The 12,573-nt window shown below is 42.3% G+C and overlaps 3 protein-coding genes across 5 annotated transcripts in view; 1 reads left to right on the top strand and 2 right to left on the bottom strand.

Annotated features, from left to right (window-relative positions):
- LOC138598779 (collagen alpha-1(XXIII) chain) overlaps positions 1–2,618 on the bottom strand; it is a 125,417-nt gene extending 122,799 nt beyond the window's left edge. The window contains exons 1-2 of the mRNA XM_069670632.1: positions 2,291–2,618; positions 1,674–1,743 (exon numbers count right to left, since the gene is read on the bottom strand). Coding sequence (XP_069526733.1) covers positions 1,674–1,743; positions 2,291–2,584 — 364 coding nt within the window. The 5' untranslated portion in view covers positions 2,585–2,618. The remainder of the gene's footprint in view (positions 1–1,673; positions 1,744–2,290) is intronic.
- A 1,117-nt stretch (positions 2,619–3,735) lies between these two features.
- LOC138597737 (dual specificity protein kinase CLK4-like) lies at positions 3,736–10,099 on the bottom strand. Of its 3 annotated transcripts, none has more exons than XM_069669217.1 (13): positions 9,987–10,099; positions 8,678–8,838; positions 7,302–7,551; positions 6,575–6,677; positions 6,207–6,273; positions 6,003–6,119; positions 5,705–5,871; positions 5,523–5,617; positions 5,283–5,412; positions 5,118–5,200; positions 4,947–5,026; positions 4,709–4,799; positions 3,736–4,507 (listed from the first exon to the last, which is right to left on the bottom strand). In XM_069669217.1, exons 2-13 carry the CDS (start codon positions 8,836–8,838, stop codon positions 4,301–4,303), a joined length of 1,551 nt encoding a protein of 516 aa, XP_069525318.1. In that variant the 5' UTR covers positions 9,987–10,099; the 3' UTR covers positions 3,736–4,300. The 3 variants fall into 3 exon arrangements, with proteins under 3 accessions (XP_069525318.1, XP_069525319.1, XP_069525320.1); XM_069669218.1 differs by having other exon boundaries at positions 8,687–8,838; XM_069669219.1 differs by having other exon boundaries at positions 8,678–8,807.
- Positions 10,100–10,633: 534 nt separating this feature from the next.
- Positions 10,634–12,276, top strand: tmem126a (transmembrane protein 126A). The gene has a single exon (XM_069670096.1). It carries the CDS (start codon positions 10,757–10,759, stop codon positions 11,372–11,374), a length of 618 nt encoding a protein of 205 aa, XP_069526197.1. The 5' UTR covers positions 10,634–10,756; the 3' UTR covers positions 11,375–12,276.
- The last annotated feature ends 297 nt before the right edge of the window (positions 12,277–12,573 follow it).

The raw sequence follows: 12,573 nt of genomic DNA, 5'->3' as shown, positions 1-12,573 counted from the left end.
ACTCACACACGCACACACACCAGACACGCAGCACTATGGGGACAAAAATACAGACATGTACTCTGTCAGAGGGAGACAGATAGGACGCACACATGAAGCCACAGCAGAGTTCAGATAAATGTGCATAAAAAACCTGTTATATGCATCCCTGATAGCACCAAGTTCATGAGCTTTCTTTAAGAACAAACACAAGTTTATCAGCAGTGAAACCCTCTTTAGAAATAAACACATTTTATAGAGAAATGTTAACAAGTCTGTATTAAGCAATCTAATTGTTAAGGCATGAAAAAAAGTGCACGTCCACAGGAATTTGGTTGCATCAAAGCCACAATAAACAAAATGGTGTTTTCTCCAGCAAAAGCAAAACAGCATATTTAAAGATCAGAAACAGAGAGCTTTAAATAAACTCATGAATAGTTGTGGGGGGATTGAATGTCAGGGCCAAAACCACTTGATTACACAGCAGTTCAGTGAAATCTAAAGAAAAATGGGACTCAGCATCTGAAACAATAATATCATCTAATAGTGGAATAACATTTAGATGTATGAGAACCCACAGGGGCGATGCAGGCTTGCCGTAATCGGGCAACTTTTTACAAAGCACCTAGATTATTATTCTATTGAGTAGAAAAGCACTGAAAATTGAAACTACAACTTGCATTAACAGTATCAGTGGCTGCTGAATGCAATCAACAAACACTCGCGCCAACTTTGCTGACCTGCCAGCCAGAGCTAGCGAGTCGTCTTGGCACAGCCGACCTCAGACTGGAAAACAGAATGTGTTGAAAGTGGGCCATAAATTCCACTTGTGAACACTTTCACCTGTTCTTGTTGTTTCGAGGCTATTCGCACTCGGAGACAGAAAGAACAAGGCAGAGGGAAGAGCAAAGGGAAGGAAATACCCCAAACGTGTAGATCAAACAACTTAAAAAATCCACCTCTGTCTCGACACAAAAATCTGAACATATTGTGCACAAGCAGACTCTCTCTCTCTCTTCTGTAACAATGCTAAGATTCCACCCGAGTTGCAATTTTGTAAAAAGTGGAATGTCATGAATGCCAGCTTCAATAAAACACACACATCCTGTTGCTCCAAGCCAGAGAATTCTTCCATCCACAGGTGAGGTAAAACCGCTCATGTAAGCCATTAAATACCCAGCCGATCAGACACAGCACATCAAACATCATAGCAGCAACTTCCCCTAAAATAAAAGAAATATATCTTTCTTTGATTTCACAGGCATAACAGGGAACTGTGTGTAACATGATGTGGATCACACACTGTTCTCCACCTGTGGAACGATCACAAGCCCTGTAATGAACACCGCAGGCCAAACGTGGCCGTTCTTGGCACACGGTTGCTCCATCTATTAAAGCGAGCATCTCCCACTGACACAAGGCATCAGGGCTCGGGCCGGACACCCCAAACCCTACTGATCTGCTGAGTGTTGAGCCCTGCTGTCACAGTATGGGCCCTACACAGGCTTAGGGGCCCCTAATCCTCCACACAGAAACACACACACACTTAAAGTTCAGGAGAGCTGCCAAAAGCATCGCAGGGAGACAATCAGGTTTCACAAGCAGTCGCTCATGCCAGCACTGTAAATTAGATCTGTTTTTGTTTGTGTGTTTTGGTGAGCGGCACTAATGCAACAATAAGCAGAGACACATACCTGGAGGACAGGAGCAGTCTTGGCCAACATCCCTCGCTGCCCGCATTTTTGGAGTCAGCATCCCCACTTTCTGCAAACACAGAGCAGATTCATGTGAGACAAAACATCCAGATCCCAAACATGTGTATATTCTACATGTGAAGCAGTGGAAGTATTTCAAAGCTGCGGATAAATGAAAATCATTGAGCAAAAAATTCTAAATATGGAAAAACATTAAAATAAATTAAATCACCACCAATTACAATAATGAGATCATAATCCTTCTCTTATTAAACGCAGCTCTAGAATGAAAGGAGTTCACTCAATTACTTTTTCCATGTGATAAAATTAAAGGTTGGTGTCTATTATCAGTGGTTATGTCACCCTATAAAGAGCTTTAACTGCAAACTAATTGGCCAGCTGCATGTATGGTTGATCCCTACGGTCATACATTAAAAAGGACCGATTTTAGGGGGAATAATTAGGGTGCAATTGCCAAAAAATGCCAACTCTGGGAGTTTGTAAAACACATGTTCCCTGTTATTACGCACACTTTACGCACAGACGACAGTACATACACAATATGTATTTATCAGCGACAATCAGTTTTATTTGAACCATTATAAGACAGTATGTACCTCTTCCACGAGCCTCCCTATGGAGGTGCTCAGCTCTGGAATGAGGGTCCCATCCTCGTTTAGAAAAGCCCCGTGAGGCGGCTGGAAGATGGACGCTTTGTCCATCTCCATCTGCAGTCGGTTCTCCAGCTGGAGCGTCTTGAAGCTCATGAGAAGACACACGGTGACGGAGCTCAGAGACATCAACAAGCACAGGGCGATATGAAATCCTGGAAGCCACCGCTGGACCACGGACTTGGGCGCACACTGACACACCGGCTTACTTTCCCCGATAGAGTCGCTGGCTGTATCCATGCTGAATTCCTGCTCCTACGTCCTCTTGATGAAAAGAAACTTGTGATAACCTTTTTTTGTTGGTAATTCTGCAACCAAACTGTAACCAGGCTCCGTGGACTAACGCACTCACAATACTACCTCCTGCACTCTAGGTTCGGGGTTCAAAGCGCTGTCTTTAATTAGTCCTGGAACAAGAGGCAGCAGCAGTGCGCACAGATGGGAGCGATCTGATGACAAGCAGAGAAGAGGCGCCTACTAACGCGCAGGTCGTTCTTTCCTGTTGGGGAGTATCCTACATGCATGTGCAAACGCTAGTACGAGTGGGTCCAATTGTTTGCCTCCCTAAAAGTTGCATGTTCAACTAGAGGAGATGCGCCCGCCCTGCTGACCACGTGGGAGGCTGCAGATTGACAGCTGAGAGGGAGAGGGGTTGGCAAATATCTGATCACAGACCTGTGAGTACCTGAGGTTTGCTGCGTTTTCGAATACCACTGTAGTCGACTGAATTTTATAAGGGGGCAAAAAATAAGTGACGACCAATTTCTATCGCAGTAAAAGTGATAAACTGTTAGCCCAATTATTTCTTTATGATGCACCGCGCAGTGTTCAGGTTTACCGTAACTGTGAAATGTAAACAAAGAGGCGCTTTAAACTCAGCAGTAACTGCTCCGTATATTGCAGTTTATTGTCAGTGTGAACGCATCTTGCGCAAAATAGCCTCTTATACAGACAGTTTATCCTCAGTGAAGAATAAATCACTGAGGTTTGATCAGTCAGATTGGCTACGCTGTTTGGTGTTTCCACACTCAAATTTTAAACTCAAACTTGAAAAAGGGTTTGAGATCATTTCTGTCACGGTTCAGTCAGACAGGTTGTAGTACTGGTTCAGCTTTAACATTTCGACTTTATTTACAGGGGTGACCTCACCTTAAAAATAAAATCAGAATGACAATTTTTGCCAACTTTATTCGGCTGGATATTTTAATTGTGTACATAAGTTCACGCTGTGGTATACATTATTGTCAGTCACCCGCAGTGGCAGTTCTGCAGTATGAAAGATAAATGAAAGGATGTTTAAGCTTTATACTGCCACCCTGCGGACGGATGATGCTACTGCACATATTTAAAAACAAATCACTGAACAGTAAACACACAGGACACACTTCTGTCTGTTCACGTTTATTGAGAAATGTACATGATACTGCAAAAGTTACATAACCAGTGAAAAAACAAACATCTGAACAAATTCTATGTACAAAGATTTTCTGCCCGCAAAAGCTTTTTTACATCTGTAATGCTGAATAAATTAATACTGGTGGGACTGACGAGAGGTAAAGCAATGCTCAATCTGTTACATTACCCATCAGCCACTTGACAGTGCATAGAGAGAACATGGACAAAACTGGGCTGATCATGAATAATAAAAAAAAATCAGGCCCACCAGTATCTGCTTAGAAGCCATGAATTAAATAACAATGGCAAATAAATAGAAATCGTTTGGCGGCATTTTCATCAAAACATGCCACAGAGGGAAAAACAACTTGTTGATGAGTGACACTAAGAAACACACTGATTGAGGACAGGACACAGCGAAGCAGGGCAGTGGACTGATACAGTCAGTTAATGTTCACCTCTCCTGGAGAGTCAGGAAGTAGAGGCTGGCACTGACAATCGTCACGGTGACAGCCGAGCCCTGAGCCAGGTTACAGGTCAGAGGTCTACAGGCTCACGAGTTCAGTCTTTTTTGCCGCTACTGCTGCTACTTCTGCTACTTCTGCTGGTGCTTTTGCTGCTACTGCTGCTGCTCTTGTGAAAGCAGGAGAAGAAGGGATGTCTGAGCGCCTGCTCCAGACTGAGCCTCTTAGCTGGGTCATACTCCATCATCTTCTCTATCAGGTCAAACAGCTGCTGGTGGTCTTCGCCCTTTGACGACATGTAATGCTGATGGAAAAGAAAAGACAACTGTAAAATCAGTTTTTAACATATGTCATGATTAATCTACTGTTCTGCATTATTACTGTAGTTCTATATTACTTGGGCAAACTGCTACAGATAAAACAGCGTGTTACAGAAAGGGTGGGAAAAGCCCCCTGCACTTCAACCCTGACGGCATGCAGCTACCTGCAGCAGTATTCCTCTTACCTTTAGAGGTTTGCAGTGTTTACGGACATATCTCCCAGAAGAGCTGTGCACATCCCAGTCAAGCTTGCTCCGGTGAATGTACCGCTGTTTCCTGTACACCACACAATGATGACAAAATTATAGCTAATCAAACAACTCAATGTACTCGTTTTGGGGCTTATGTTCAGGTGGCCCAATAAATTATGTCAAAAGCACACAAAAATGTTATAAAATAAGTCAGTTTGCGCAGCCCCCTTACCTTGTTTTCTGCAGGAGGTTTGTGGGGATGGGCCCCAGGACTCTCTCCATCATAGCCAGGTGCTCTTTGCTGTCATGGGTCTGAAAGATGGGACAATATAAGACATCTTGCCAATAGCCATGCTAAACATTACAGATAAATAATTTCATTATGCTCTCTACTGCCACCTACCTGGAAGAGAGTAGATCCCAGGTAGTACTCGATGAGAATACAGCCAATGCTCCACACGTCACAGGAATGGTCCCAGCCCAGATCTGAGAGAGACAAAGTTAACTAAGTAACCAATGAAGGATCCATTTACAGCTCCGGTGGAGAGCTTTAAAAACACCCACTTACCTAAAATGACCTCAGGAGCACGGTAGTGACGGGTCGACACCACAGAGGTGTGGTGCTCGTGTTCATAAGTGGCGTTACCAAAGTCAACTATTTTCACATCTGGGTTCCTGAGTGTGCGTTCATCCCGTTTCTGAGGACAGAAACACAACCATGTAATCACACAGCTGCTAGAAGAACCACGTTTTGATTTTTTGCCGATTAAACAGCTGGTAGTTCTGGAAAAACAATAAGGACGCTTACCATGTCAGGGTTATACTCCATATCATAGTCTGAATCAATGAAGAGAATATTTTCAGGCTTCAGATCGGTGTGGGTCAGCTTGTTCTTGTGCAGAACTGAAAGACAAGACAAAGTGCGTTTTAAAGTAAGCTATTTTTAATGATTCTGTATTTTTTGTGTGCTTGCATGTGTCTATTACTCACATCGCACAGCTTGAATGATCTGGTACGCCATGTGCCTTATGTGTTCCACAGGGAAAGGCTGGAAGTTGTTTTCTTTGAGGAAGTCGTAGGTGCTCAGGCCAAGCAGCTCAAAGGCGATGCAAACGTGGCCGTGATAGTCAAACGAGTCCAGAATGTGCACACAAGAACTGAAGGAGAGAAACAGTAGGTGCAACGTAAGTGAATTAAGTTTTATGCTTTGCAAATTTTTAACTTGCATACATGTGTGATCATTTAAATGTAATGAAACTGGGACGTGACGTTAGAAAAAATGACTTACTATCTCTTATCGGAGTCGAGGGACTTCAACTGCTCAAGCACCTCTACCTCAGACATAGCTGCCTCTCGGTAGCGGTCAATGTTTTTAATGATCTTCAGAGCCACTCGAGCTCCACCACTGCAAACACACAAACAGATTTTTAATTTCAATCTAGGGAGAAAGAGTGAGTTAGTAAAAAAGGAGCATTTTCCTATTTAAACTTACCTAGAGTGATCAATGCATTCGACAACCTTCCCAAAGGCACCCTCTCCTAGAGTACACACAATCTCATCTACAGAGAATAAAGAGATGAAGTTAGAGACGCAGCACGGACATCTTAACACTGCCTTTCGGCTGATTCACTGCCTCATATTACATTGCTGTGTAATACTATAAACAGGCTTCTGATGAGTGAAATACAACTCAAAGCTAATTATGTTACACACAAGCACTATATAGCCAAAACAAAATTAATCTATTGGCCCAAATACTTCAGCCTCTAATTTAATCTTTGGAGATAAAAACCAGACAACAAGAGAGTGAGAGAGACAAAGTGTGAACAACAGTAGAAAAAAAAGGTATATATTCTATACATCTCGCTCTCAGCATGTCTCCACTGTGATAGATGAGGTGACCCTCGTCATCATCCTCAACACTCCTGGATCTTTTCCTGCTCCTGCGGTGATGGCTCCTCCTCTGCACCGGAACCGACGCAATCCGCCATCACATCAATAACCCATCAGTCAGCCAGCACCAGGCCACCACAATGCGACATCGTCATTCATTCAACCAGGCCAAGGGGGGGAGGTGTAGGGGTGGATAGATTCGGCCCGTTCAGTAACACCGCCAGGCGAATGGACGGAGCAGCAAATTCAAATTCAGCCCCGTCAGAGAAATTGGGCGCCAGCCACCACATAGTGTGTGTTACAGAAGAAAAACATGGCAACAAGATTTTCAGATGAGAAACTTTCTCAAAAGTAGTACAGAAAAAAACTGAACTTGATTGATTACAGTCTTTCTACATGTAGTTCTTTGTAGCTCTTCCTACAGGTACTGCTTCATTCTTTACTATCACGTCCCATAACTGCCCACTTAGATTTCAGCACAAATTCTGGGTCCACTTCTCTTTTAAAACTACAAATACTCACAACCCCTTACTCTTTGAGCCCCCAAGTCCCCTACTTGTCATTACTGGAAATCATGCTTAATAGTGGAGAGTAGGACAAACAGACAGATACAGAGAGACAAAGAGATATGACCCATTCGATTTGGTGGTATAGATAGGAGAGAATAGGAGAGGGAAGATGGAGGGTCTCGTACCGTGGAGGACCTGCGACGGGAGTGGCTACGTCTGCGCCTTCTATCTCTTTGCCTGCGGCTGCTTCTCCTGCTGCGACCACTTCGTCCACTACGCCCGGATGACTTGCTGTAGTGATGCCAGTCAACATCTCTGTCCTTGCAGGTGCCGTCACGACTGTCCTCCTCACAGGCCATGTTCAAACTGTGGTCCCGGGTCTGTCCTTCCCGTGGGTCCAGTCTATGGTTCAAACTGCGAGTCTCCAGGTACTGCCTGCAGTCAATCAAAAAGAGGACACACACAAATCAAATCAAGGACAAGTAAGCATAGTTGTGGTCAGGAACGACCCAGTTCCTTGTCTGTGATCGTGCTCTAAAATGAAGAGCGTATAGGATGGTGCTAATGGTCCGCCTATTGCCTGACACCCTATCTCTTGAGCCTTTTATGTAACATTTGTAATTAGCAACATACTTATTTACACCCACCTAACACCATGGTTCCCGTAGCTTCAATAAGAGGCTGCAGGTTATTAACAGTTTATTGGCGTACAAATTAAGGTTTTAAGAGTACAAAAATATAAAAACAGTTATGGCACACATTTGGGCATTTCTAACATTTAAACAGCTGTTGGCTGTGGCCGTTGGCTTTAGACTCATGCATCTTGACACAGAGCCACATTGGCAGAGTTAAAGTGTGAGGCATTAAAAGTTGTGGAAAGTTTATCGGCACAACCTGATGGTGCGTAATACAATCTGTGATTCTACATCTGTGGAACTCTATATGCCAGGAGAGAAAACCAAATGTGATGCCATTTCTACCAATAGGAAATAGAGAGTTCGAAAAATCAAAAAAAATTGCTTATTCCATATGTAATTGTACCCTAACCTTCCTAAAGTTTGCTATGTACTCTTGGCTTTTTAACACCTAAAACCATCCACCCAGTAGAGGGTGTTAAGAGCTAAGCATCTAAAAAAGAGCCAAGAAACCATTACGGCCCTAGCACCCTGGTGGTATCAGTTGTCTTCTGGGAAGAAGTCTGCCTCTCTACAGACTTAAAATTAGAGTAGATCTGGAAACATCTAAGGTAACCCCACAGGCCATCATACATGCACACAAAGATGACAGATGGCACTGACAAACTGACAATGTGACCGATGTATTTAACAAACTTCTACTTTTAATTATTAAACAATCCATTTTACATACGAGTTAAAGTTATACTATATCATTTTGTGGAAAACAAAAAAATCTGTTATTAATCAAAAGCTTGCCAACTTTGTTTCTTAAATACAATAGATTTGATGGCAAGTACATGAACAGCTTTTATACAAAGTTCAATAAAATTAGGTTAGGAATTTAAGCAGGTACCACACACAAAAAAATAATGATATATAGTTACCCCTCATACGTCTTAGTGTGGCGGTAGGTTCTTCTGGACTTATTTTCTCTCTCACTGCTGTGTGAATCTCGTTTCCTTCGTTTACGACACTCCATTCTCTCTTCCCAGCTGTACTCGTCGAGCCAGACACCTGGGGAGCGCATTCGCTTTGAGTGGCGCATCTAAAGGTTACATAAAAAACATATCAAAATGGTATAGGCTGGAATTCAACTGAATCCGAACACAGATTAAATTCTGCTCTTAACTCTCATGCCAATGTTTAGCAGCACTGCACTCTGCTCATTACTGGATCCCATCACCCAATGCAAAAGCACCTAAAATATGCATTATGTTTGGCTGCTGCAAGCTACAATTGAGAAGTGTATAATAGCGGGGGTGGCTTATAAAGTAAGGTCAAACAATAAATCCTATCAACAATCATCTCACTGTTAATAACATCTGGAGAGTTGGATATAGGGTTATGAGTATTTTTCACAATTTTCTCACAAATTATAAATTAAATGCTTCTTGAGGGAAATGATAGGTTAAAGAAAAAGACAATGAAAACGAGTGGCAGCTCTCACACTAAGTCAAAAGACAATCATCCATATCATAACTGCGTGTTTCGGCTGACTGCAAACAAACACGTAACGATAATAAAAAAACGCATGTGCTAAAGTTGCAAATTAAGTGGTTTTTCACGCTATGCAACTTTGACAAACAGGTATTAGTTTAATGCTGCGCGAGCACGAGACGTAAACACGTCATAACCAACGTGCACGTGAGGTGGACGTTTCCGCAACTGTGAGGGTTTACAAAGCTATCGGCCTGACAACAACCCCCACATCTTTCCACTTTTGTAATTATGTAACATTAAGCCTATGCCAACTCAGAGTATGGTAAGGTCCATGACTATAAACAGTCAAATGGTCAAGGACGCAGAAATAAGGCACATAAACGTCAAATAAAGATCTCGATCTAAAGGCCTCTCCAGCGTCGAGCACGCGAGCGGTATATCAAGTTAGCCACCCATGCAACAATAACAACAATAGCCTCACTTATAGCTACATTGTGGCTAATCGGACATCTATGCAACTCGTTCAAGTCACCATAACTGAAAATTGCACCCAATCTTGCCAACGAACAACATCCGAGGCAAGGAGTCTAGCGACTAGCCAAAGCTAATTAGCCTGGCTGATACTGATCTGCCGTCGAAGCGTCGAAAGTCTGAAAAGCTAACAGGCTAACGTTAGCCTATATAGTGGGAATACGCTAAACTGTAAGAAAACAATTAATTGGTTATTGGATATGGTCCAATAGTTATTCTTACCTTCTGTTAACAATTATGAGGTTGTAGGTGTCGGGTTTTCGACTACGTGAAATATATAAACAAAGAAAATGCCTCTAACTGTTCGTCTTCAAAGATGGCGAGCGTCTCTAGACTCCGATAGAAGGTTCTTACACAATTCCATGACGCAACACACAATGTCCACGCCTACTGAGGTTACGTCAGGGTTATTCTTCCCCTGAGTTTATTCTTTCAGGTACAAACGAGTCTCTTCACAAGTGCAAGTATGAAGATAAATATGCTACTTGGCTGAGACCAGAATTGCTCTCTTGAGCAATATTATAATAATAGAGTTTGAAGCTATCAGTGTTCTCTAAAACCGGATCGCTGAATGAATCCGGATAAATATCCTGTCGATGGAACAGACTGTTAATATTTGTTGGTGAGGGGATATGTTAGTAATAGTCTCTAATGGTTGAGGTTATATTGAGGAATATCTGTGGCTGGATGAAACTATTGTTGAAACCTTATTAATGCCTAGTGTATTTTATTTATATTTTTATTATTGCATTTTTCCTGTATAGCTTGCGTCTTGATAGTTCTGCATAGAGCAACGGTGTTCTGCCTGAGAAGCATCGCTCAGGGCAAAAACTCTCTCTCACTTTCAGCTTTGAATTGTGGGTAAGACATGGCTGCGCCCCGTGCTTCTCCTGACATCCACCTTATCTAAATGTGACAATCTAGTTATTCCAATTGTAAACAAGGATCTCTTGGTACAGAACAGTGGACATCGTCTGAACTTGATAGGGAAGATGTCGGAGAACACGCAGAAGGTCAGCGTCTCCGGAAGACCGCTCATAGGAGCAACAATTGCTGACATGCTGATGAATAATTTCGAGAAACTGCCTGACATTGATCAGAAGATCTTTGTCTATGGACCTGCGTATTTGGGAGCAAACGGTGGACTTGCAGGACTGGTATCCAACAGCTTGTACCGCAGAGCTCTGAATATCAAACAGGCTGCCTTCTCCTCGAGCCTGCCGATGGCCGCGTTGCCATTCCTGACAACATTTACTCTGTACAATGCTGCAGTGTCCAACCCCCTCTTGTCCGGTGACCTCAACTGTCCCTCCTGCGTCCTGATGCGAGGTGCACTTGTTGGTGTGTTCGGTGCAGGTTTGTACCCCATCCTTCTGGCCATACCTGTCAATATTGCCATTGCTTCAAGGTACAGCACTGCTCCGCTGCCAGAGAAGGGCAATGTGCTCCGGTACGCCGTGGACCTCTCCAGACCGATCCTGAGGAAGATGAGGGCGGTGCTGTTGCTCCAGGCCTTCTTCGGAACCTACCTGAGCTCGAGGAACTTTGACTCGTACACCAAACTGGCTGAGATTACATTTGGCTCTGGCAGAGAAGAACTCAAAGACTGAAATGTCCTGAACTGGACCTTGCATGCTTCTCAAATTCTATATTTCAAATGTAATATAACTGAGATTTCCCCCAACAAATGAAATAAAGTCTGTGCTACTTTTCTAAGATTGCTGGTGTGTCAAATGAATCAAGTTAATGTCTTTTTTTTATCTAAAAACAAATTTGTTTCATGCATTAAGGAGAGAAAACTGTCATCAAAATGTAGCATCACTGATGTGGTATTTGTATCTCAAACAATCTTCTGATTGTTGAAATATTTTGTAAAGCATGCCAAACATTTCCCAGCCTCTCAAATTTGTGATCATCTTTTTTTCCTCATTACATTTAAACTTTTATCTTTGGTATTTGACTGTTGGTTTGACAAAACCTGTGATGGACAGTTCCCACTACTGTGTGACATGTTGTGGACAAATAATAGGTTAAACAACTAAAATATAAATTGTTAAAAATTTTAATTTAGCTTTGATGACTCAGCTTGAGGTAATGTCTGGTTTGCAGATTAAATATTTTGGTATGCTTAACCATTCAACTGAATTTCTGCAATATTTTTTGTACGTAATCAAACAATTGAATATAAAATATATTGATTAGGAATCAATATATTTTAAACCCTGATCATGTGTATTTCTTGTAAATCTACTGCTTTGTTCATGGCACAAACCTTGAATGGGAAAAACATGTATATATATATCAAACCAACCATCATCATACAGAAGAAGAACTGCAGGCAATCAGCTAAGCATGGCTCACTTTATTAAAGGCTTTTTGGGAACCAGTCACAAATGTCGCAGCGGTGTTGGGACAAAAAGTGTGTCTGTTCGGCCTCTTAAACCATTACAAACACTGAATCCACTCCTTGAACTGCACACAGCAATGTATGTGTGTAAGCAAAGATGGAAAAATGGCACCTTTCAAAAGAGCAGAACGGATGTAATGTAGATTGTCATTGAAAACACACGTTCAGCACAGTCAATGTTTTATTAAAACATGTCTTCAGCTTGAATGGCAGGTTCGACTCTCTATATACTTAACTAATCTGGGGAATGTGTTACAGGAAAAGCAAGTTTACTGATGGCAAATGAGGAGGGAGAGTTGAAGTCAGTCTGTTATTGGGATGGAAAGGTGCTTCTTAAGAGAAAACACTGACATCAATCAATCATAGCAAACTGAATAAGACTGTTTTCAAAAAGCTTATAAT

Source organism: Semicossyphus pulcher, unplaced genomic scaffold (assembly GCF_022749685.1).
Source record: "Semicossyphus pulcher isolate SPU_LCO1_2020_fin unplaced genomic scaffold, fSemPul1.0.p SCAF_2, whole genome shotgun sequence".
Lineage (NCBI taxonomy): Eukaryota > Metazoa > Chordata > Actinopteri > Labriformes > Labridae > Semicossyphus > Semicossyphus pulcher.
This window is presented reverse-complemented; position numbering and strand designations above follow the sequence as displayed.